Below are 21620 nucleotides of genomic sequence, written 5' to 3'. Positions count from 1 at the left end.
TTATGAATACTAGTCAGTTTTCTGCTAGAAAGCCTTCATATTTCTTATCTCTGTGAATCCAAGAACTCCAGCAGACAAAACGCTGGAGAAAAAGGCTCAACGCAAAAGATGTCCTTAAAATCCGACAGGTCTGGAGCGTTGATTTAAAGGTAGAGTGTGAAATTCATAAAGTCAAATTTAGCACACCGCTAGCCTTCCACCAAATAAGACAGTAGAAACCAAATCAGAAGGTCCTTCAACAAATTGCTGGTTTAAAGAAGTGGAGACTTAAACCACTTATGTATTTCTTCTGCTTATGTATTTTTATGTTTCCCTCTAATGGATTTTTTGTTTTCAGTTTAGAAAGGGTGGATAGTCGTCATTTTTTTTTTTTTAAAACTTCTATTTTGGCATGAATGTTTTGAAACATAAGAAGTAAATCATGAATTTAATTGAATTATTAATGTCTCATCATCCAATGATGCCCCGCCCCCCTCCACATACGACCTCTCTTTAATCTAATCTATTGTCCTGACAGGCTGAGGTTCAATCTTGAACTTAAATAATGAGACCTGATTTACCCCATCCTGCTTTGGTTTACTACCTTTGTTTTGTCCATTCAACTGAATCCAAAAGCTTGAAAAACAGTTTTTCTTACCAGGCAGGAGTAGGAGTCATTTAGTCTGTGGTCCAAGGTGAGGCGTTGCACTAACTCAAACAGGGAGGCGTGGTCAAAGTTACACGGGTTGGCTGAGATGAACTCATCCATGCCGTGCTTTTGGGCTCGGTCAGCGTCTGAGTGCAATTTCACAACGAAACCGTCCGATGAGCAAATTGGCAGGAAGAAAGAAACAGAAAGAGATGACGAATGTCAGAAGCTGGCAAAATAAAGCAAGCACCATCACCTTAGATTATCATGCTTCAACATCAATGATGTCAGGAACCACAGTTTTATAAATAGATAAAAAAAATAACAACAATAAAAGCTGTTTATGTATTTATTGTAAACACTCGTCTTTATTACACTGGGTAAAATAGAAGCGCAGCAATTGCAGTTTTCCAGCCGATTACCGAGCTTTAAAAAAAAAGCTGGCCTGCTGATTCCAATTTTGACTGATAATTTTTTTGTCTGAAATGTCGCTGAATGGAGCAAGAAAGTTGCAGAGTTGGCAACACTGGGGTGACTATTATTAACCACAAATGTGCAGACATGGCCTGGAGGGCTAACAGTCAAACCTCTCACAGGAGAACAGAAGAGGACGGTGGTTGATTTTTAGATCTTTGCTGAGGTACATAAGATCAGGGGATAAGATCGGCTTCACATGTAAGTATCGGCTGATCGTCGATCTCCCAAAATTAAGGAAATCGGCACCAATACATTGGCTGGCCGGTAAATTTGTGCACCTGTTGAGTAAAAGCTTTTGTATATATGAAGGACTAATCAGGGCTATCAGTTCTAAAGATTTATTTTTACTTATCATAAGCGAAACAGACAAAGTTATCCTAATCTGGCTTTATTTTCATATCAAACACAGTCTCAGTATTAATCTGGATCGCTCCGAGGACGACATCTTTACGTTTCAATCATTTATGTGACCCATATTAATTCTACTGTAGGAGTATCACTAGTTTGGACTAATCAGGCAGGAAGATATTCAGGATTTCAGGAGGAAACAGTCATTTTGAAATCCCCACATATGTATTCAGCTTCAATGCAAAACAATGGCTCTGACTCCGCATTGGACAAATCCTCTGCATCAGCGGAACGCATTCCAAGTGCTGGACGCAGGCGGCAGGTGGGAGGGGACCACAGCTGCTGCCGCTGTGCTGCTGGCAGGCTGCTTCACTGCATGGCTGATGTCAACAACGCACAAGTCCGCAAGACCAAGAAGACCGGACCTGTGAGAACCTGAAGGATTACAGGCACTGACAGCCAGCTGTGCAACAACAGCTCAGTAAAACTCCCACCTGGACTTTTGGTTCCAGAGCAGAGTGGTTTTGTATCTGGGCTTCTAACAGTTGGCCTGTACAGACAATGCAGGGCCTGGATACATTCATATCACCTTAAATCAACTACAAAACAATCTGAAATTTTAAAACAGTCGTTTTCTTCATCTTGAAATCGTCACGTCATTTGCTTTTGTCCCGGACAGTTACTCTGTTCTGACATGTTGCCGTAAATGTTCCACATGGATCAACACAGAAGATCCATCACCTGCAAATATAGCAGTGGTTCCAAGTCCTATGAAACTGTCGTTTGTGTAAACTGCAGGGATATGTTTTTCAGACTCAACTTATTTGAAATGGTGAAAATTAGTGAAAAATACATTTTGCTTTATTTTTTATTTTATTTTGATTTCAAACATGACAGAAGTATAGAATCACACACATGAACAAGGAGAGCAAAAGAAATATTTTTGCTCCACAATAATCTTAACATGCTCGAAAAGCAAAAGGAAGAAGTAAGAAACGTATGAATTCCTACGCCATAAACTCATACAATATTTTCAGATGGACCCTCAATACTAAATCAAAAATAAATAAACAGGTTAATTAATTTTCCATTTTATCTGGGTCTAAATATATACATCCACACCCACACATCAAGCACAATCAAAAATTGTTTGATTTACAGTCAAACAGTTTTTTTTTTAATCCAATTGATCCTGATTACCAAACCACACAGTCAGGATAATTTAAATCCCTTGGAATCTATTAAGCATTTTGTTTATTGTCATCAGGGCTCTGTTGGACACTTCCCTGTTTGTCCAAAGTGACAGTGACAAAGTCAGAAAGTTTTAGTAGGTGGACCCTGTTTAAATTCAGTCCTGAACGGACAGCAGACCCAGGCTCTCCCCCATCAGTTAGCGCACACCGAGGGTCGATGTGAGCAGAGGTTATACTTAGCTACACAGCAATCAGGAGATTTGTCAGCCAACGTCCTCTTCACTGCCTATAGAAAACACCCCAGCTGTCAGTCAACAAGGAAACAATGAGCTGGAAGCTGATTTTGTCCCCTAAACAAGTCGCTGCACCCCACTCTGTTTCCCTCCCCGCCCCCCTAAAAATCAAAAAAGGTGACATTGTGGTGCCCCTTTGGTTTGTAGCTGGTGGGCTGTCAGGTCTATTTGATGTGAGTGAGAGGGAGTGGAGGCGGGAGGGCTGGACAGTAACATGCAGTGACATTAGTCACCCCCGTCCGTCTGGGCTGGAGAAGGATGGCCCTGGCAATGATTGATGGATGATATTCATTTATAGATCCGACGAAGGCAAACTGAGGGGCTGTGTCCTGGACTTGGCTTTGGTTAATCACAAACATTCTGGGCTTTTTAAAGTCTGGCTTGCTTTTTTTTTTAGATTTTTTCTTTGATGGACCACTCATTTCACGGAAAAGTAAAAGAAATTCCAGGTTGTTCAGTTATGACGGTAGAAAATGTCCATTTAAATGGTCAAAATGAATCTGGTTAACATTCCACAAGCTTCTCACAAAAGCTCCAACAACTTCATGGCCCATTAATGGAAAGTGCGAACAGGCGTTTTGGTTTCTGCTTAGATTCCTTCAAAAACAGCTCTAAGGTCTAGCATATGTATACTAAGACTGAAAGCTTCACCATCTGACCGGTGAAGCACCGCCTGAATCCTCATCAGTGGACGGTTTCAACCTGCATGGCTTTGATGTCATTCAGTCCGGTTTCGGTGCTCACTGCAATACTACAGACTGAACTCAGGCCTGAACATTCAGAGACACAGAAAGGCAGTTACAAAGCCAGTCTTCTGGTCTGTCCTTCACCTGAAAAAGGACTAATGTCCCAGCAAGATTCAGAGAAACATAGATTGACATAAATTGATTCTGGCCCGGACTGTAATTCCATTACTTCTCTTTATTTTGCCACTTCAAAGTAACGTTTTTGTTTGTCTGTTTATTCTGTTATATTTATGTCATGTAAAGCATTTTGAGCTGCCTTGTTGTTGAAATGTGCAGTATAAATTGACTGACTTGACAATATTCCCTGGTCAATCACACAGCTTCTCTGAGATTATAGTCTGTCTGCAATAACAGAGCTGACGCAATAAATGTTTATGACCTTCAGATTTTACTCTTGTTACATAAATGCATTCATATTGAGTGACATCTATCTATACTATACATTCTGAAAGTAAATGTTGGATTTTTATTACTCAACATTTCGAAAGCCAACAAAATGTGATTCTTTCCACGGTCTTTACATAAATCAAGAAAACACTGCAGAAGAAAGATTACTTTCCTTTTTGTCACAAAAGCTACAGTACAGCTGTAATCTTCTTCCGAAGTGTCAAAGCAAAACTGTCAACGTAGGAAACGGAAACTGTAAAGCTCAATTTCACATGTACACAGCGAAGCTTTCAGCGGTGTCTTTGTTGTTGCAATGTTTTAGTGTTGGTGGGGAAGTCGGCGGCCGGGTGTCAGAGGCGACGTGATCTTATATTATTGCACTGATACATGTGCGAACTGACACGCAGTTATTTGGTAACATTGAGCGAATGCTGCCCAATTTAATTGTGTGGCAACCACACTGTATTATTCATGACCTGGCACTTTTAACTTAGTAATTACCAGCTGCTGGGTCTCTGTGGGACTCCAGGGGTTGTGTCAAAAACAGCTCTCTCAATAAATTCACTTACGCAAATGCAGGAGTATTTCTTCATAAGCCGACCTGCTTTTATTTCTCTTTTATGTGTATACTCTTTGGACCATTACTAAAAGAAGAAATAATCCCCTCTGACCCCCCCCCTCATCGCTGCTCCATGTGTAACATTTGCTGAAACCTGTTTCCTGTTTGGCATTGATGAAGCGTCTACCGCACAGCACAAACAAATACCAATAAAAAGGTGAGAACAGGGCCACATAAAGCCATATTCACTCTGACTCAACGCTGAATGTTTTTTACGGTGTATACTATATGTAGCACAATACTTAAACAGGGTTGAAGGTTGAGTGTTGGGCATCAAAAAACGCACAGAGAGAGAAGACGGAAGGAAGTACTTACAGTTAAATCCAGCTACAAGACAGCAGGGTTAGAGTGTACAAGAAGAGGAAACAGAGAAAAAAATACAGAGAGAAGCAAAGCCACTGGCTAATAAGCCAATGGCTAATAACATGGAAGTGGCAAATGAGGGGAAAAAACAATTACGTGCTAAAACTGAAAGTGCTGAAAACAGACAACATTTCAGGATGGACTGAAAACCTCACAACAACCAAAAAGCTTTCAACTGGTTCAACATAAACTTGCTTACAGATTGCTGTGAGTTTGGGTATTATACACATAATAGACATGAATGTTTAACACCCCGCCCAAAAAACCCAAAAACTTACAGAACTGGGAGATGGGCGCATCGAGTTGCGGGGCAGTGCCGCTCCTGGAATTCAGCTTCTGGACCTGGGTAGGGGGCACCGGCTTGTGGGACTGACCGGTGGCCCTGTACATGGCCTGCACCCATAAGATGCGGTCCTGCTCGTCGTCGCTGGCAAATATCACAGTGTCACCCTCTTTCACAGCGTTGAAGAACGTCCGGCCGCCTTCCAGACCTGAAAAATGGCCAGGAGCACACAGAAGGTGGCAGCAACGTTATTCGTATAACAGTTGGTTTTGTCACTGCAAAAACAAAGCATGGGTGTGTTACACAAACCTGGAATAAGACTTGTAAAGGTCATATTTAGGCCTGTCATGAAAAGAAATTTTGCTGGACGATACATTGTTCCAGACATTATTGTGATAAATGATACTGTTGTTTTAGGCCATTGTCAAATCATATCAGAGTACATGATATGTAATAATACAGGAAAACATGGTCAGAGATCAATAAACTTTAAATTCTAATGAACATTTAACAACTGCAAAATATTTTAAATATCCATAATAACTAAACAAAACAACAGAAACAACAAATAAAATGAATTATGAAGTCTCTGTTAACAAAATTGTTCTTCAAAATAAGAGGCTAGACCAAAACACCAGACTGAAGATTTTTATCATCCAGTTTTTGGTAGAAAGAGATCAAAATCATGCTAATGTAAATTATTAGGCTCAGTTTAAATTATCATGTGATTGATTTATTAGTTGCTGTGACAGGCCTAGTCATATTAAACAGAAATCTGTTCGGAAATGCTCGTCATTCCAGCTGTTCGGTTTCACTCAACTGCATGCACTGAACGGTGGAGGTCAGAGAAAACAGAGGCTAAACTAAATCCATAAATACTTGAGACCACCTCATAAAATGCTTCAACCTGCCAATTTTAATAGCGCAAACACCAATTATACTTTAGTGTACTTTAATTTGCAACAGAAAACATGAAATAAGACAGAATAATCTGATCATCACAGTTACTTCATTGCTGCAAAGAGACAAGGAGGCAACATAGCTCAGGATGCCTTTGGCCTTAAGTTATTCAATTACTCACAGGAACAATACTTTTATATCTTAATTATGTAATTTGTAATGATTTTATACATGGAAGCAACAATTGAGCTCAGCTAATTTTGAAACAAGCCTGTTTAATATTCACAAAGAACAGGTTGATACTTGTTCTGTTCGGTGTAAATAAAGCTGGTTAGCTTCACTCCTAACAGGTAGAAAACCTGAACAAATATCAATGGATGCAGACTGTATCCACTGTGAAAACTGTATTTATCATCAAATATACTTAGCTGGCAGAAGTCTGTTGTGATGTAAATTAGAATCTGCTTGGAAGCTACAATTCACATTGTTTTTTGTCGCTATGGAGGCTTAGAAAATGTTAAGAGTGTGTCTGTTTTTAAAGCTTCATTGTGTGAACAAATTTGATAAATATGTTCTCAGCGCATCTCTGCAGGGCAGATGTAGTTAAGATTTACCTGTTGAGGTACAGGACATGTAAAGTCAGACTGCCGGACTGGACACACTACACTGAATATATTTAAGAAGTGGTGGGAAGTACAATTTTCGTGTATCTGTACTTTACTTAAGTAGATTTAATCATGGATACTTTCGACTTTTTCTCCACTACATTTTAAAGTAAGTATCTGTACTTTCTACTTCACTACATTTTTACAAAACCGTCGCGTTACTCGTTACATCCAAGTCGCATTGAGCTTTTTTCCGTTAAAATGTGAAGTTCAGGGACTTGACGTGGCGCCATAAAATCCAAGCAGTAACGTGACTCACTAATTACGTGCGTCTGTTGTCACCCATCACCTCCCCCTTTCACTCGCACGCGTCACTCCGAGACATGCGCAGTGGCTTCCTCTGAGCGGGAGAAGATGTCTGTCTAATCGTCAGTAATAGGATTCCTCTACATAAATCATAAGATTTGGTGACATGTAAAATCAGCAGCGCTTCGTCCAACTTTTAGCGTCACTTGGAAAGGAAGCTTAAAGAAAGATAAGCTATGTGGACGTGATGTTAGCAAAATTAGCTATACAGAGACGTATATGTTGCTTCTGCATGAAAAAAAGTTGTCACTCATGCGCTGAAGTATTGTGTGGAGGTGTTGACTGAGGTGTCGCATATATGGGACGACGCTGTGGCCAAAGTTTGCTATATAGTGATATAACATTCACAAACGATCCGATTCTTCTGGACGGATCTTTACTAAGTACTATAGACTGGAGCCTCACTGAGAGCCGTTCTTTGTTCTTGTAATGCTCTGCATACACTGCAGTCGCTATTATTTTATTTAATAATAAAAAATATAGAGATTTATTTAATTGGCGAATAAACAAAACAAGAATGTTTTGCACTGTTCAAATATCAGTGCAAACCGTTTCGGGTGCAAAACATGACAGAAACAGTGAAACAGATCCACCTGAAGCTACAAACTCTATTCTACTTTCAGCTTGTACCGTCAACAGAGCTCACTTCCCAACATCGCATATCTGAACTGTAATCAAAGAAAAACACTAGAAAGGAAAACCACCATCCATTCTCAGACGTACTGCAGTTGGTGCTGCATATTATTCCTCTAATCTTTAGATTTTTTTTTAAACTACATGTATGTTTTATTATTATTATTATTATTATTATTATTATTATTATTGTTGTTGTTGTTATTACAGCAGCACCCCGTCTAGCTGTTGGTTGGCCTTGGCTTGTCTCACCTGGCTGAGGGTCAGTGTAGTCCACAGTGTAGCCGTCCAGCTGCAGAAGCTCCACCGGCTCAGCCTTCTTCTCTCTATAGCTGCACATCGCAAAAGTGTACTGGCTCACCTACACCAGTTAAACACACACAGAGAACATGGTCTCTTAGCAGATAGCCTAATTCACAGGTCAGAAAACCATTATGCTATATAATTACCCAATCACATATAACAATAGTGAAAGCAAAGGAACAAACAAGACAGAACACTCACCGATATTCATTTCATTTTTAAACAATGATCATAACATACTCATGTTAAATCCTACTGGTAAGATGCAAAGTCTTGCGTATATTTTCTCTAGTTTCTAATACAAATATCTCAGAACACTTGAAATAAGACAAAACTAACTTACAAGTAACTTTTCAACAAGATATCAGAGCTTGTTTTAACTCAATAGTTCCTTAATATTGATGAAAAAATACTACTTCCACTGGCAGATTATTTCACTTATAACAATAAAACCTTGGATCTATGATTTTACTGGAGTGACAAATTCTAAGAATTTCTAAATCTGCCTTACAATGTAATCTATTATTATGATATTATTTTACAACACAGTAAAACCCATTTGTTTTTAGGATAGCGTCTTGCACGGTACTGTATGAACGACACAGATATGAAAACATGTGTTTCTTGCAGTGTGAGAAATAATACACGTGTGAATGTGTTCCTACAGGGTGTGGCGGTGGCGTTAACTGGTTGGCACTTTTGTATGAGGTTATTGCAGATTTTTTTTAACTTTTTTTTAAAAATTAGGCATTGCCTGAAGTCTGAGGTGACAGATACGGGGTAAGGCTAACCATGTAGCAGTGTTAATGAAAGCTTTGGAGGTTTGGAAGTGGAAGATCAGCAGCCCGAGCCTTTTTATTTATTTTTAATGAAAGCAATGAAAACTTTGCAAAGCTGGTTTTACCAACTAAATAAGTTAACTTACCAACCTATTAAACGTAGATGTGTAGTAATAATTAGCTCCTTTAAATCCACCCATCCATGCAGACATGCATTTTATATAAAGATAAATGCTACAAAACAAGTTAAAATATTAAAACATAAGGTGATTACTTATTTAAAATGGAGAATTCATATTTCTGGTGACTTCTACATGGAATGAAAAGAAACAGCAAAGATGTAACATATTTAAAGAAGTGATTTTCTTTCTACCAAGTTGTTTTGTAGAGTCTACATCCAGTTTCGGCAAAGACTAATGTAAAACCCAATCCAGCTTTATCTACAAACCACTTTAAATTACCACATAGAACCATAAAAAAAACACAATACATTAAAAACGACATTAAAATGACCAATGCAGATGCATTTGACTGACTGTGGCTCCAGTAATATGAACAATAAAATGACCCAATAGCACTTAAGCTTTGAATTATTTGCAAAAAATTTTAGCAAGTGGTCAAGTGTGTGAACTGTAATCTCTTGACAGTGACACATGGCTTTCAGATTTTTTTTGTCACCATTTTAAAACAACTGTCAATGACAAAAAATATTCCATTTGATGCGACCCCGGCGTTGAACTTTAAGAAATTGGGTCATCTATTGTGCCTTAAGTCTCTAAGGCGCAATATTATGTGTTTTTCACCTACATAGCGCCATTTCATAGCACAATCAAATAATTATGTTAATTTAAATTGTTAAGTAAATGCCATATATCAAATATGACTAAAAAGAGAATATACTTCTCAATTTAACACCTTGAAATTGGGCTAATTGTTGCTAAAACCTCCTGCCGTTTGTGCAGCGCTCCTTTATTAACCCTTTAACCAAGTTTTTACAAGTGTTGCACTGAGAAGCAGCTCCTATAATAAGCTCAGCAGATGTGCAGCTCCACCAGGTGTTTGCTAATTCCTGCTGGCTAGTCTGAAGGAGCAGAGTGGTGGAGTCGCAGGGAAATTAACTCTGTGAGGCAGAAGCTTGGAAACTGAGCCTCGCTGCACCCAGACATTTTGCACAGCTGAATTGTTGCCACGAGAGATTCAAGGATTTCTCAAACATGCATGAATAAAATCAAGGCAACGCTGCAGGTGTGTTTTTGATGAGGGAATAACATTGTTACATGATGTAAAGCTCACAATGGTCAATTTTCCATAATACTGACTCTTGAAGACATTTTAGTAGCATAGTTAGTACAGCTTCCACATTTATTTTCCAGCAGGAAATAAAGAAAATCATCAGAAAAGAACACAATTTGGGTGCAGATAGAAGCAAATAAAGAAACTAATATCCTGAAACTAATATCATTACAATATGGGGATGAAGCTAATGTCATTGACTCTTCCAGAATGTGTTCTGGGTTTGCGAGAAGATATGTGTTTAAGGTGAATGGTTATTCCCTAAACAAACCCATAAACTCCTTCAGGAGAAAAAAGTCTTCTATTGTTGACATGGGGCTTCTCCTGTAGTCTGCTGCTTGTGTTCAACATCAAAATTTAATTCACAACTAAAATATACTTCTTTTAAAGTTCCTGAGGACTGAACACAGGGCTGGCCCAAGCATTTTTAGGGCCCAAGCATTTTTAGGGCCCAAAGCATTTTTAGGGCCCAAAGCAGATTTTTATTTGGGGACCCCCCCATACTAACACGTCAACACCAGATGCTTTGTCATTCCTAAGCTACTCTATGCGTGTAACATATCTACTATCATCAGCATAATTAATAACTGACTAATGTCATACCAGCGGTATCGTGGCAATCGATTTTAACTTTACATGAGTGACAAACTAAAAAGATTTTGAAATGCAAAGTGGTAGTTTTGGACTGCCATATTATTTTAAGTATTTTAAACTAACACCAGCTAATAAACACTAAATTTACAGTAAAAGTTAAGTTTGATATATTCTATTTTCCCAACAGCAAGGATTAACCATTATTTGTGTAACAACTATAAAAAGAATATAGAAATTAATTTTTCACCTGTAATTGCATTTAGTTTGTAAAAAAAATTTTTAATATGCTAGCTTTGTGCTCGACCCCTAAACAGCCCCTTTACCCACATACGTACAGCTCAACCGCAAACCTCAACAACAAACTGATATAATTGGATATAAATCCTTCCCTGAATATCCACACAGTCCCGTCCACACAGTCCCGTCCTGAGCCCAAATATCCTGGAGGGTTTTTCCTGTAAAAGTCAGCCGTTTCAATCCAAAACCTTTCAACGGTTACACAGCTAGAGGGATTTCATTAAAAAGGGAAAATTTTATACTGTTCACTGGTTTTGTTAGAAAGGCAACCGTTTATGAACTGATATCTGACACTGAATTGCATTTTAATTGGTTCAAACTAGATACAACGTTACACAAAATCACTGCAATCTGTTGGCTGTAAATACAGAGATGATGGGATTTTTTTCTTTTACTGAACCAGTTGACATTAGTGCAGTTTGCCAGTCAGGCCAGACTATCGTCAAGAACCGTCGAGCGTGGCCAGTCGCCTGCTGTTGCCGTGACTACTGCCACGAGTGGCAGCTCTCACTCTTGTTCCTGCCACACTCTGTTTGCGTGGTAGCGAGTGTGTGGGCAAAGTTAGGTGGGGGACGGGGTGGCTGGTTATATGTTGGGTTTCCCTTGTGCTGGTGACAACTGAGATTCCCTAAGACAGTACTGATGACACCTAAGGCCATCATGGAAGAAGCTGGACTAACTCTGCAGCAGCTCCCTGGCCTCCAGGACCCCACAGAGGCAAATCTAAAGTACTCTGCCACCCCCCCTCTGTACCCTCCCACCACCACCACCACCACCACCCACTCACACACCCTAAAACACACAGTTTCCTGTCAGTCTGCTTTTCCCACTCACACTCGCTCAGCTGTCAATCAGCTAAAATGAAGATGAAGAATTAGAACACAAGGAGGAGTAGTTCCTATGATACATTTAAGGGTATTGCGATGTTAACATAATTGTTTTTATAAACTATCTCTTAATGTTTTACTGTAAAGTATAGAAAAAAGAAAGGCTTTTCCTTTTGAGCAACATCTCATTTTATTGTGAGAAATTTCAGGCAAAATGTTCCTATCTAAAAGAAAGGTATAACATCACTAACGCTGCTAAACTTGGGGAGTTTATGAAGGTTCAAAACTATTGAAACCATAATGATAAGAATTAATTTTCACTCACAAAAAGATCGGATGTCAATCAACAGGTGAGTGACAAAAACAACTGACTATTTCCAGAATCTGCTACAAAACGCCATCCCACAATCACTTCAAATAAGGACTTCCACATATAAGAGCCAAGTCTTCTGTCTTAGGAGATGTATCACATCATCATCTCATCCTATGTATCTGGAAAGAATAGATTGAGATCTTGCACATAAATAAACATATTCCACTACTTTGTAGAAGATATTTTTTAAGCATGTTGTACTTTGACCAGTTTTCTCTTCTGTTGTGTTTGTTGTTGTACTTACAGGAGAATTATAAAGGTCCCTAAATATATGAAACTTAAATCATGGATTTATCAGTTATCATTGTGTGTGTGCGCACGGGTGTGTGTGTGTGGTGATAAAGTCTTGGTGGGGCTGATGTGCCAGTAGATTTCCCTTCCTAGTCCAGTATCAGAATTCACATTAACGGTTGGAAAAGCAATGCAATTCCACAATAACAGAAGATTATTCATATAGCAAAATAACTAAATTATATAAAAGGAAAAGGTCTGTTCACTAACTTGCAAAACATACACTAAATCGGTGTCAGCTGACTCTGAACTAGTGAGGATCAAACAATGAGAACTAAACCACACTGGCATAGGATGAAGTAATCACAGCTACAGACATTAAATTAACCCAGAAATCCAAAGGAGGATGAGAACCAGTTTCAGCACTTCGGCTCGACCATGTTGAACAACTTAAAAGTTTGCATTGAACAACAATAATTCTGTTGCTGTATTTAAAATGGTTTTAGGCTTACGTCAAATAACATGAATTGATATTTATCATAAACCTTTTTTTACTGTCAATTGTTTTTATTTTCTTTTTCTACTGTTACGAAATCGACTTATGACAACTGCAACGCATATTTTAGTACTGCACTAATCTAGCAAGCCAACCAACATTGCAAACTATCAAGCTCCAAAATACTAAATCAAATTTGAAGAAACATTTCTAGTCGCAGTACGGCGCAGCCAAATAGTCAGACAGACAGAACAAGCCTCACCAGGGGGTGTGAACCAAAGAGCTGCAACTAAACTGCAGGATATCCCCGCAAACCAAACATTTGAAGAATGTTGGTTAGTCAAGATGTAGGAGAGGAAATGCGGCCCTTAAATACAATTGACTCCCCCTGGTGGTCATTTTTATGTTGAGGTGGCCCCCTACCTCTCCTGTTTAAAATTCACTATATAACTGTAGGGGAATCTTTGTCATCACCCGCATGTCCCTTCCTTCCCTCACTAGATGTCCTCAGGGAGCAGGATGGGAGTAGAGGTCAGAGGTCAGGTCCTTGTCTGAAGAGTTTTGAGCTCAAGTACGTTTGCGTTCTGCCCTACTAGGTGCGCCGCAACTCAGGATTCCATCCAGATCGTGGATTCCTTCCTCTGGTTCGGAGCGATCCCCCACAGTGGTCCCACCCCACAGGGGTCCCGGCTGGTCCCAGCTCCACCGTCCTTCCTCTTAATCCCACATCATCCCTCCCTAGCAGATCGCCCTTCCAGCACCAACAAGTGTCTCCGGCACTATACTGCTCCAGCATCTTATTTGGATTCACATATCTCTTTCGCCCTCAGAGTTCTGAGCCAGCCTTCCAGGGTGGGTTTTGTTTCAGCCCTGGGTACCTACAATTACATGCTCTTGCAACTTGTAAAATAAAGCGAAAGTACTGTTCTAATCTCCAGATGGTGTTTCTGGATATGGGTTAAACAGATTTCCAAAAATAATGACAATAACAACAACCAACAACTCAATTTTTTAGCGGGCAGAGAGAGACTTGGGGTCTTTTCACATCCCCATTCTCTGTGATTTGGGGTTGTAGGCTGGGATGAGAAGCAGGCCAGGTGATTGGGGGGAGTTGGACTGCGGTTGGGCATTGGGTCCAGTGAGTCAGCTATGGCTGGGCCTGGCACTTCAGATCTTTGGGGGTCGTTTGGATTTTGAGCATGGTTGGTGCTTTTGGGCGCCTGTGGGTTTGTGGTGTGGGATTGGTGGGATACCAGGTGTTTGGTTGGCTACACCGCCGTTCCTTCACTGCTTCTCCTGCTGCTCTGGCCCCAGCTTGGAGCCACCTGTGGTCACAGTCGGGTACGGTGTATAGTGCACCTTGTGACAGTGCTTGTGTAAACTGCTAGAAGAGCAGTATAGACTGTGGCTGCTGTGTGGTTCTCCAGAAGTTCTCCTTTGCTCCCTTTTGTGTGGGGTTGGCAGCTGTCCCTGCAGTGATCCTCCACAGACATGGAGTCACAGACATCCAGGGGACCTCTGGATGTCTGTGACTCCAATTTTCCCAATGCCTTCCTTGGGTCTAGCCTGACATTGTCTTCCTGTGCTTTCCATTCGATTCAAATCTTGCTTGCAGCACAGTCTAGGCTTTCTCTGATCAAATTGGATTCCTCCAGTAGAATTTCAACCAGGCTAATCAGTGAACAGAAGGAGAAATTGTGAAAGATGGCATTGATTTTCTGCTGTTACTGTAGTTTTAGCAATGGCAGAGGAGTAACTGAACAAAGCCGTTCAGTGTGTGTTGGTCATTCTTCCAAATATTGAATTAGCATTAGCAGATGCCTTGTTCAGATCGGCCCTTCTCTCTTCACAGTGGAGGATGATTGCTTACAGAGCAGGCAACTTCTGGTAAGATTCAAATTGTTGAAAAGAGGCATTACATATGTCACGGACAAACGTTAGCAATTGGGGAAAATTTTAAACTTGAACACAGTCCACGACTCCGGGAAGCAATTGTTTCTCCGCAGCCAAAAGTCCAAACCATCTGTACAAAGTAAAAAGCGTAGAAAATGAGCTGGTTTTTACCAGGATACCTTGATGAGTCCCAGGGGCCCGGTTTGTGGTTCTTCACACGCATTATAGAACGTTGTCATGGAGAAATATCATATACACAAGCGTGCTCACACACACGTACACACATAAAGAGTTGACTAGATTTAAAGGTTTACAGAGACACTTTGTTGGGCAGTGTTTGCCTCTAAATACATCTTGTATGAATTAGTACTATGTACTAATTCATCACAGTTTCAGTGATGGTGTTTTGGTATTGTTAAATATGCATGTATGGTTTCTCAGTTCTCTGTTTTCATCCCTCTCTTTCTACAGCTGTAGAAGAAGACTTCTACAGTGTTACTTTCTATTCTTTATATCCTTCTTTCTTTTCTCTATTCTGCTCTTATCTCTTCTTTTTCATTAAAACATTTTCTCCATTTTATTTTTCACCCCTTTTCTTTTCTGTCTCCTTGTCCATTTCATTTGAAATAAACCCAATGCAATTTTTAATATAATCTTTGTAAATATATCAAGAGGAGCACTGTAACGAAGGTCGTAACGCTCCACTTGTGAAAGCAAATCAGTTTGGCTTCACCATGTTTTTTTTGTTATTTTTACACTGGACATGTAAAAAATAAAATAACAGATGACATCATGAACCTTACCACTGTTAGAAATAGCTAAAAAGAAAAAAAAAATCAGAAAATTACCTATGACCTTTTAACGATGAATATTGCCTGAGTCAGAGTTGAAAGATTTTTTATAATTTAACACATTTGAATCAAACAAATTGTGCAATCAATAAAGCTCTGAATTTTTGGTGGCCAAACGAATATCCGCTGAGTCGTTAGCTCTGTAACACAGCAACCCGACAAACACGCGGCGTTCTTTGTGTCGCCGTTCAAACTTCATGCACATCGAAAGGCAGACATAAAAACAAACACATACACATGAGTGTGCAGTCTATTGACCAGTATTTGTCACTTGCTATATATTTAGCTGCGAGCAAGTGAGAGGCTTCAAGTTGGCGGTGCTCAGGCTTTTGTAGCTCCAAGTGTTAGACCAGCTAGTGTTCACTCGACTTTGTCAATCCCCTGTCAACTTGTAGCTCTGAGACATATCCTTCCTAACGCATAGGAGACAGGCCTACCGCCGCCCACCCCCTCTCTGCTGCCTGCTGCCCACCTCCCAACGCGGAGCCACCAGGAAATGGCCTCCACCACCTCATCTCCCACACCCCTCCGCGCCCCCCCTTCCCCCCAACAACTATCTCCTGACAAAAGCCTGCTTGACCTCTCCATCATTCATCTGACAACCAAAAGAAGACAGCTTGGCTGCATCTCTCTTTCTCACAGCGCGCCACAACATGTGGTTGGCAAAAAATGTCCTTTGCATAAAGCGGCACTCATGTCAAAGGCATCCCTGCTTCTTTGTCAGTTCTTTTTCTTCTTCTTTTTTTTTTTTTTTTAAAGATATTGTTAGAGGGCAAATTTTGGTTATTTTCTTCACCTATGAAACAATACAAAAAAAAGAAAAATCATCAACTTTTTTTTAAATAAACACTAGCTTCCAGTTTTTCTTAATCAAACGATTTGTCCGCCATAGCCGATTAAAGGGTAATAATAATCAGACTACAGTGTGGTTGCAATTTAAATTGAGCAAAACCTTCTGGGCTAATTAGTCGGTCGTAAGCAGGAAGCAGCAAATTGCCTCAACAGTCCCCACGACAACAAGCAGAAGAAATCTTCATATGTCGTCAGTTTTTATCAGTATCAAATATCATTTTTATCAAGTCCTTGACAGTGTTCATGATTTGGAGATGCAGCTTTCAAAATCTTCTTTCAAACGTTTTAAGTACAATAATAATAATAATAATAATAATTTTTGTTTTCAGATTTTGTTTTCTAAAAAATAAATATGCCTACCTGTACCAAGACAAAGAATCTCTTCTTCCATCTTTTCCACACATTTTTGCCAATGGCCCAAAGATACCTGTGGGGGAAAAAAAGGATGTTTTTTTTTTAACAAAGAAGGAATTTAACAGGATGCTTTACAGTGATTTTTTTGTGATGCTGTTTTGGCATTAGTTTACGCTGCTGTCAACATGACAGATTCAATGGACCAAGGTGAATATACTACTGCAAACACTGACCTCTTCTGGCAAAATACTGTCACTGCAAGGAGATGCAGGGCCTCTTACAAACCCCACATTTTTCTAACAGTAGATTGTAAAATTTTTTACAAAAGATTTGATGTATAGTAAAACTACAAGTTAATTTATTATACATCTGCTGCCACCAAACTAGATTGGAGAGGAATAATTATCCTTCTGAAGAAAGCTATTCAAAAAACATGTTAGACTAATCAATATGAGAGATTAAAAGGCAGCAAAAAAAAATCAATAAATTCAAAGTAAAATTTTTAAAATTAGCTATATAGACTACAGCAAAGTGGAACAACAGAATTCAGTATTTGGGACCAAACTGTGAGAATGAAACTGGGTTTACATCCAGTTACATCCAAAACAAAGACATCAGCTAAACAGGAAGGAAAAAGGTTCCAACTGATTAAATAAACAGATTATGAAACGGCAATCTGCACCACCAAGAAGATGATGCTTCTGTTCCTGTTTGTTCGACAAAACAAGTAGAAATGACTAAGAAAATAAATCTGTTTGAAGAAAGGCTGGGAAGTTGGCTGAACATGAGCTAACTCAGTGGTTCCCAAAGATTTTCTTCTGGGTCCCCCTATGGATTACAATAGCCACCCCCCCAAAAAAAAATCTTTTGTTTTCAAACTCCACTTTACAGTGAAACACTTTTGCGTAACTGTATTTTTTATTATGTTTTTCATTCATCCATACTGCTTCCACCCCCCCCTGCAATGGCACTGCACCCCCCCAGGGGGCGCGCCCCACACTTTGGGAGCCACTGAGATAACTAAACATGACAGCTCTGTATCTTTGTGTTCTGGTTCCAAACAGACAAACAGTTTGGAAAATGGCTGTAAATCTCACAAGAATCATAAAAGTGTCCCAAAGTAATTACATAACAACTGTGCCAAACATTAAATCTCTCTCTCTCTCTCTCTCTCTCTCTCTATATATATATATATATATATATATATATACATATATATATATATATATATATATATAATTCTACCCATGTTGTAAAACACTGAGCGACAAGCGTTCACTTTTTAATGTAGCAACTATCATCCTCATAGCAATTGGTGACCACAAGAGGGAAGCAAACGTCATATTTTGGAAACAAGTAGAAGCTGATCAGCAATTACAAAAAATGTTTGATTGTTATATCAATGTAAGGTTTTCTATGATTTATTGAGAAGGGCATGAATAATTTTTAATAAACACTTTTTTTTCCAAAAATGCTCCCTTCTTTAACATTGTTCATCCTAGGACAGATGGCTGCTTCACTTCCTATCAGAAACACATTTCATTTAAAATCTGAGTGATTTTACTCATTTTTTGGGGTCCAAATATAATTCACACTTATCTAAATCTGCTTATCATTGCAGGATTGTGGAAGGTTATTGTGTGTTGATTCAAGACAATATTCTGTTTAAATTGGTTAAAGAAATACATATGTAATAAATATCACCTCCTATGTGACTGTCAATAAATTGATATTAATATCATCCATGTTAAAGGTAAATAATGAATCGAAGATCTTTCACTAAAACCTTTATTGCAATAAAATGACGTTTTTGCGATTTGAGCTCAGAGCTAAATATTTTCAAATATTATCAGACACAAAAGTAGGGGAAACAAATACCCTGATATTTTTTGACAATACTGAACACTCCTACTGACCACTCTGGAATGACATAAATCATATAAATGAATAAGTGAAAAGTCTGAACTTAGGCAGACATGACAACTGGTTTCCAAAATCTACTTTTCCAAATGAAAGGGACAGAAAGCCCAGAACTCAAATCACTGAACAGTTCTTTTAAGTATTTAGATGGAAATCTGACAGACACGACAAACGCTTTAAATTGACCGCACTGACGAACGGCATCAACATGAAGAACTGCCACTTACCCACAATGCTTCATGTTCTGAGGCTTGTCCATGCGGATGGCTAGTTTTATCTTGAGCTCATCTGGGCAGCCTTTAGTCACTGCCATCTTATGGAGCTCACACTGTTTGGGACTGTTGGGAGTCGGGTGAAGCACAACCTGGAAACAGCCACAAGCAAATGCCTGAGAGTCAGACGCACTGCGTAAGAGAAAACAAAAATGAATGCAGTGCTTGAAATGTTCTCCCACCCTTCCGAGCTCCTTGTCCTCCAAAGCCAGCACGCCTGTGCTCTCAGTGAACAGCTTCACCTTCACAGCAGGTAGAGGCTGGGTGGTGGTGAAGTCACCTTGGGTTCCCCAGCTATGAACAAAAACAGATTTATTAAGTTAAGTCTGTGCGGTAAACGGTGTACCTCAGGGTTAGTGATGCCAACTTACTCCCCTAGGATGTTTTCTATTAATCTATTTTTAATAGTATGAGGTCCACTGAGCTTCATGTGAAGAAGCTCTCTGGACTTTGAGGAGTTTAGTCATAATAAACTCCTCCTAATGAATCTTTACTATATGGGCCAGTTTCTTCTATAAAGTCAGAATTTTTTTGCTGTTTTTAGGGGTTTGCAACAAACAAATAAATACATGAAAAAAATTCTCCTCGTTCTTATTCTAACAACCCTCCATAGAATGGATCTGTTACACTACTCATTCTATACATTACACTTTGTCTCCTTGTAAGCCCACTGTTTGGTCTTAGTTATATTTTCCTCCATGATAGGTAACATCTTATGTGGGAGTGTATGCATGAGGGTACTTTGAAAAATAATTGAATTCTGTCCACTCTTAGTGTAATGAAATACTATTCCCTCATCAAAGGTTTTTACTTCCTTGGATGTTTTATCCTTTTTGCTGCTCTGACAAATCCAACATGACTTTGAATGCAATCTTAACGAATTACGTGTCCTTCCAGCTGTGACTGTCGTCTGTCTTTAGCTGCCTAACTCCACGCTGTGCATTGCACATACATTGGTTTGGAGGCTTCAGCTTGGTCCGTCTGCAGCTTGTGTCCTCCTTCCACCTCCATGGTGCAGTAAACTATTCTGTTTGAAGCCAAAGACTTCAGACCCTGAACCTCCATTATCACCACCTGAAAAATAATGTCGATCATCCAAAGAGATGAAATAGTATTATACCACATCACAAAATACAAGTTATAGAGACTTCACTACTTTATTACTTAGTTACATTAGTTTCTCATGCATGCATCTCTTCCATTTTGGTGAGTGCGTATATACTTGCACTGCGCTCAACAAGTACTTAGTAATGTAAGGATTTCTAAACTTTTTTTCTGGAAATAGTTAATTTAATCTGTAGAAAGCTGGCTGCTCGGGTTTATGGAAACAACTCGTTTAGTGACACCTGCAGCTTCTGTGGAGGGATCATTTTAAAAGCTGAAAGCTTTGATGAACAAATTAAGAAGTCTGTGTGGAGAAAAACGACAGAGAAAAAAACTTACAGGTCAAGCATAGTGAGGGCATCACAATATCTAAAGATACGGCGCCAAGGAGGAAGCTCCTCTAAAGCAGGAGGAAGGTAATAGTAAAGCTCACTTAAGACTTGAAGCAAAAAAAAACAGTCTAATTCAAGTCTCTCATCTCTGAACTTGTCTATTTTTTTCCCAAGTTTGTTTAATTTGTTGTTTTAAAATGCTTATTTATATATATATCCATCAGACAGCATATGTAGCTGTTTGAACATGATGTTCAAACTGTGCCTATAATAAATCTCGCACTAAAGAGGCAACCACATGTTCCCCACAAGGTGCCCTTTTATTCACTTGAGCGCCTGATCCACAAAATCTCTGTGCCTCTGCCAGCCAGGTATTCATAAATCAGCCATTGACGAAGAAATGCCGTTTGGCTATCCTGATAATCGAGTACTGCCAGACTTCCAGTTTAATTTTCATTAATATGACCAATTATAAACAGTCATTCATAGCCAATTGTTGTACAACACGTTTGGTCCGTGGATAGATATCATGTGCAAGTTGGTTTGTAGAGTTTGGTGTTTTTTGTTTTCATTTTGCCCAGCCTGAACGTAACAGTTTTCTGCTGTAGATGCTTTACCTCCAGAGTGAATGAGAGGACCACGTCTGACTTGGACAGCAGATTTTCATCCTCCTGACCCATGTCCATAATGGAGGTGTTGTGTCCTCGTTTCAGCTTCTGCAGCTTGAACTCGCCGCCCTTGGAGACCGGCATGCTCTCCAGGTTTGCCATCAGCAGGTTGACAGACGAGCGCAGCTCCTCGATGAACATGGCCTCCATCTCTCTGGAAATTAACCTGGGAAACCTTCCTCCGAGCTTAGCAAAACAGGAGATTGTGAACTTAATCATCAAGTTGCATCCTGTATCGATTCTTGTAAAATGATCCAAGTCTGCATTTCTTTCAGGGACCTTCCTGTCTCTATGTCCATCTTGTTCTGTCAATATTGGCTTTGTATTACATGTCAGTTTT

The 21620-nt window shown here is 39.4% G+C and overlaps 1 protein-coding gene across 5 annotated transcripts in view; it reads right to left on the bottom strand.

The window, feature by feature from the left end:
* LOC102220602 (calcium-dependent secretion activator 1) overlaps positions 1-21620 on the bottom strand; it is a 96318-nt gene that overhangs the window by 58148 nt on the left and 16550 nt on the right. For all 5 annotated transcript variants that reach the window (XM_023324900.1, XM_023324902.1, XM_023324903.1 and 2 more), the window contains exons 5-12: positions 21230-21466; positions 20129-20250; positions 19359-19470; positions 19132-19268; positions 16991-17057; positions 8094-8202; positions 5333-5545; positions 638-774 (exon numbers count right to left, since the gene is read on the bottom strand). In XM_023324900.1, the coding sequence (XP_023180668.1) occupies positions 638-774; positions 5333-5545; positions 8094-8202; positions 16991-17057; positions 19132-19268; positions 19359-19470; positions 20129-20250; positions 21230-21466 (1134 nt within the window). The remainder of the gene's footprint in view (positions 1-637; positions 775-5332; positions 5546-8093; positions 8203-16990; positions 17058-19131; positions 19269-19358; positions 19471-20128; positions 20251-21229; positions 21467-21620) is intronic.

The sequence above is a fragment of the Xiphophorus maculatus genome, chromosome 20 (assembly GCF_002775205.1).
Source record: "Xiphophorus maculatus strain JP 163 A chromosome 20, X_maculatus-5.0-male, whole genome shotgun sequence".
Taxonomy (NCBI): domain Eukaryota; kingdom Metazoa; phylum Chordata; class Actinopteri; order Cyprinodontiformes; family Poeciliidae; genus Xiphophorus; species Xiphophorus maculatus.
The sequence above is the reverse complement of the archived record's forward strand: the minus strand, read 5'-3'. Positions and strand labels throughout refer to the sequence as shown.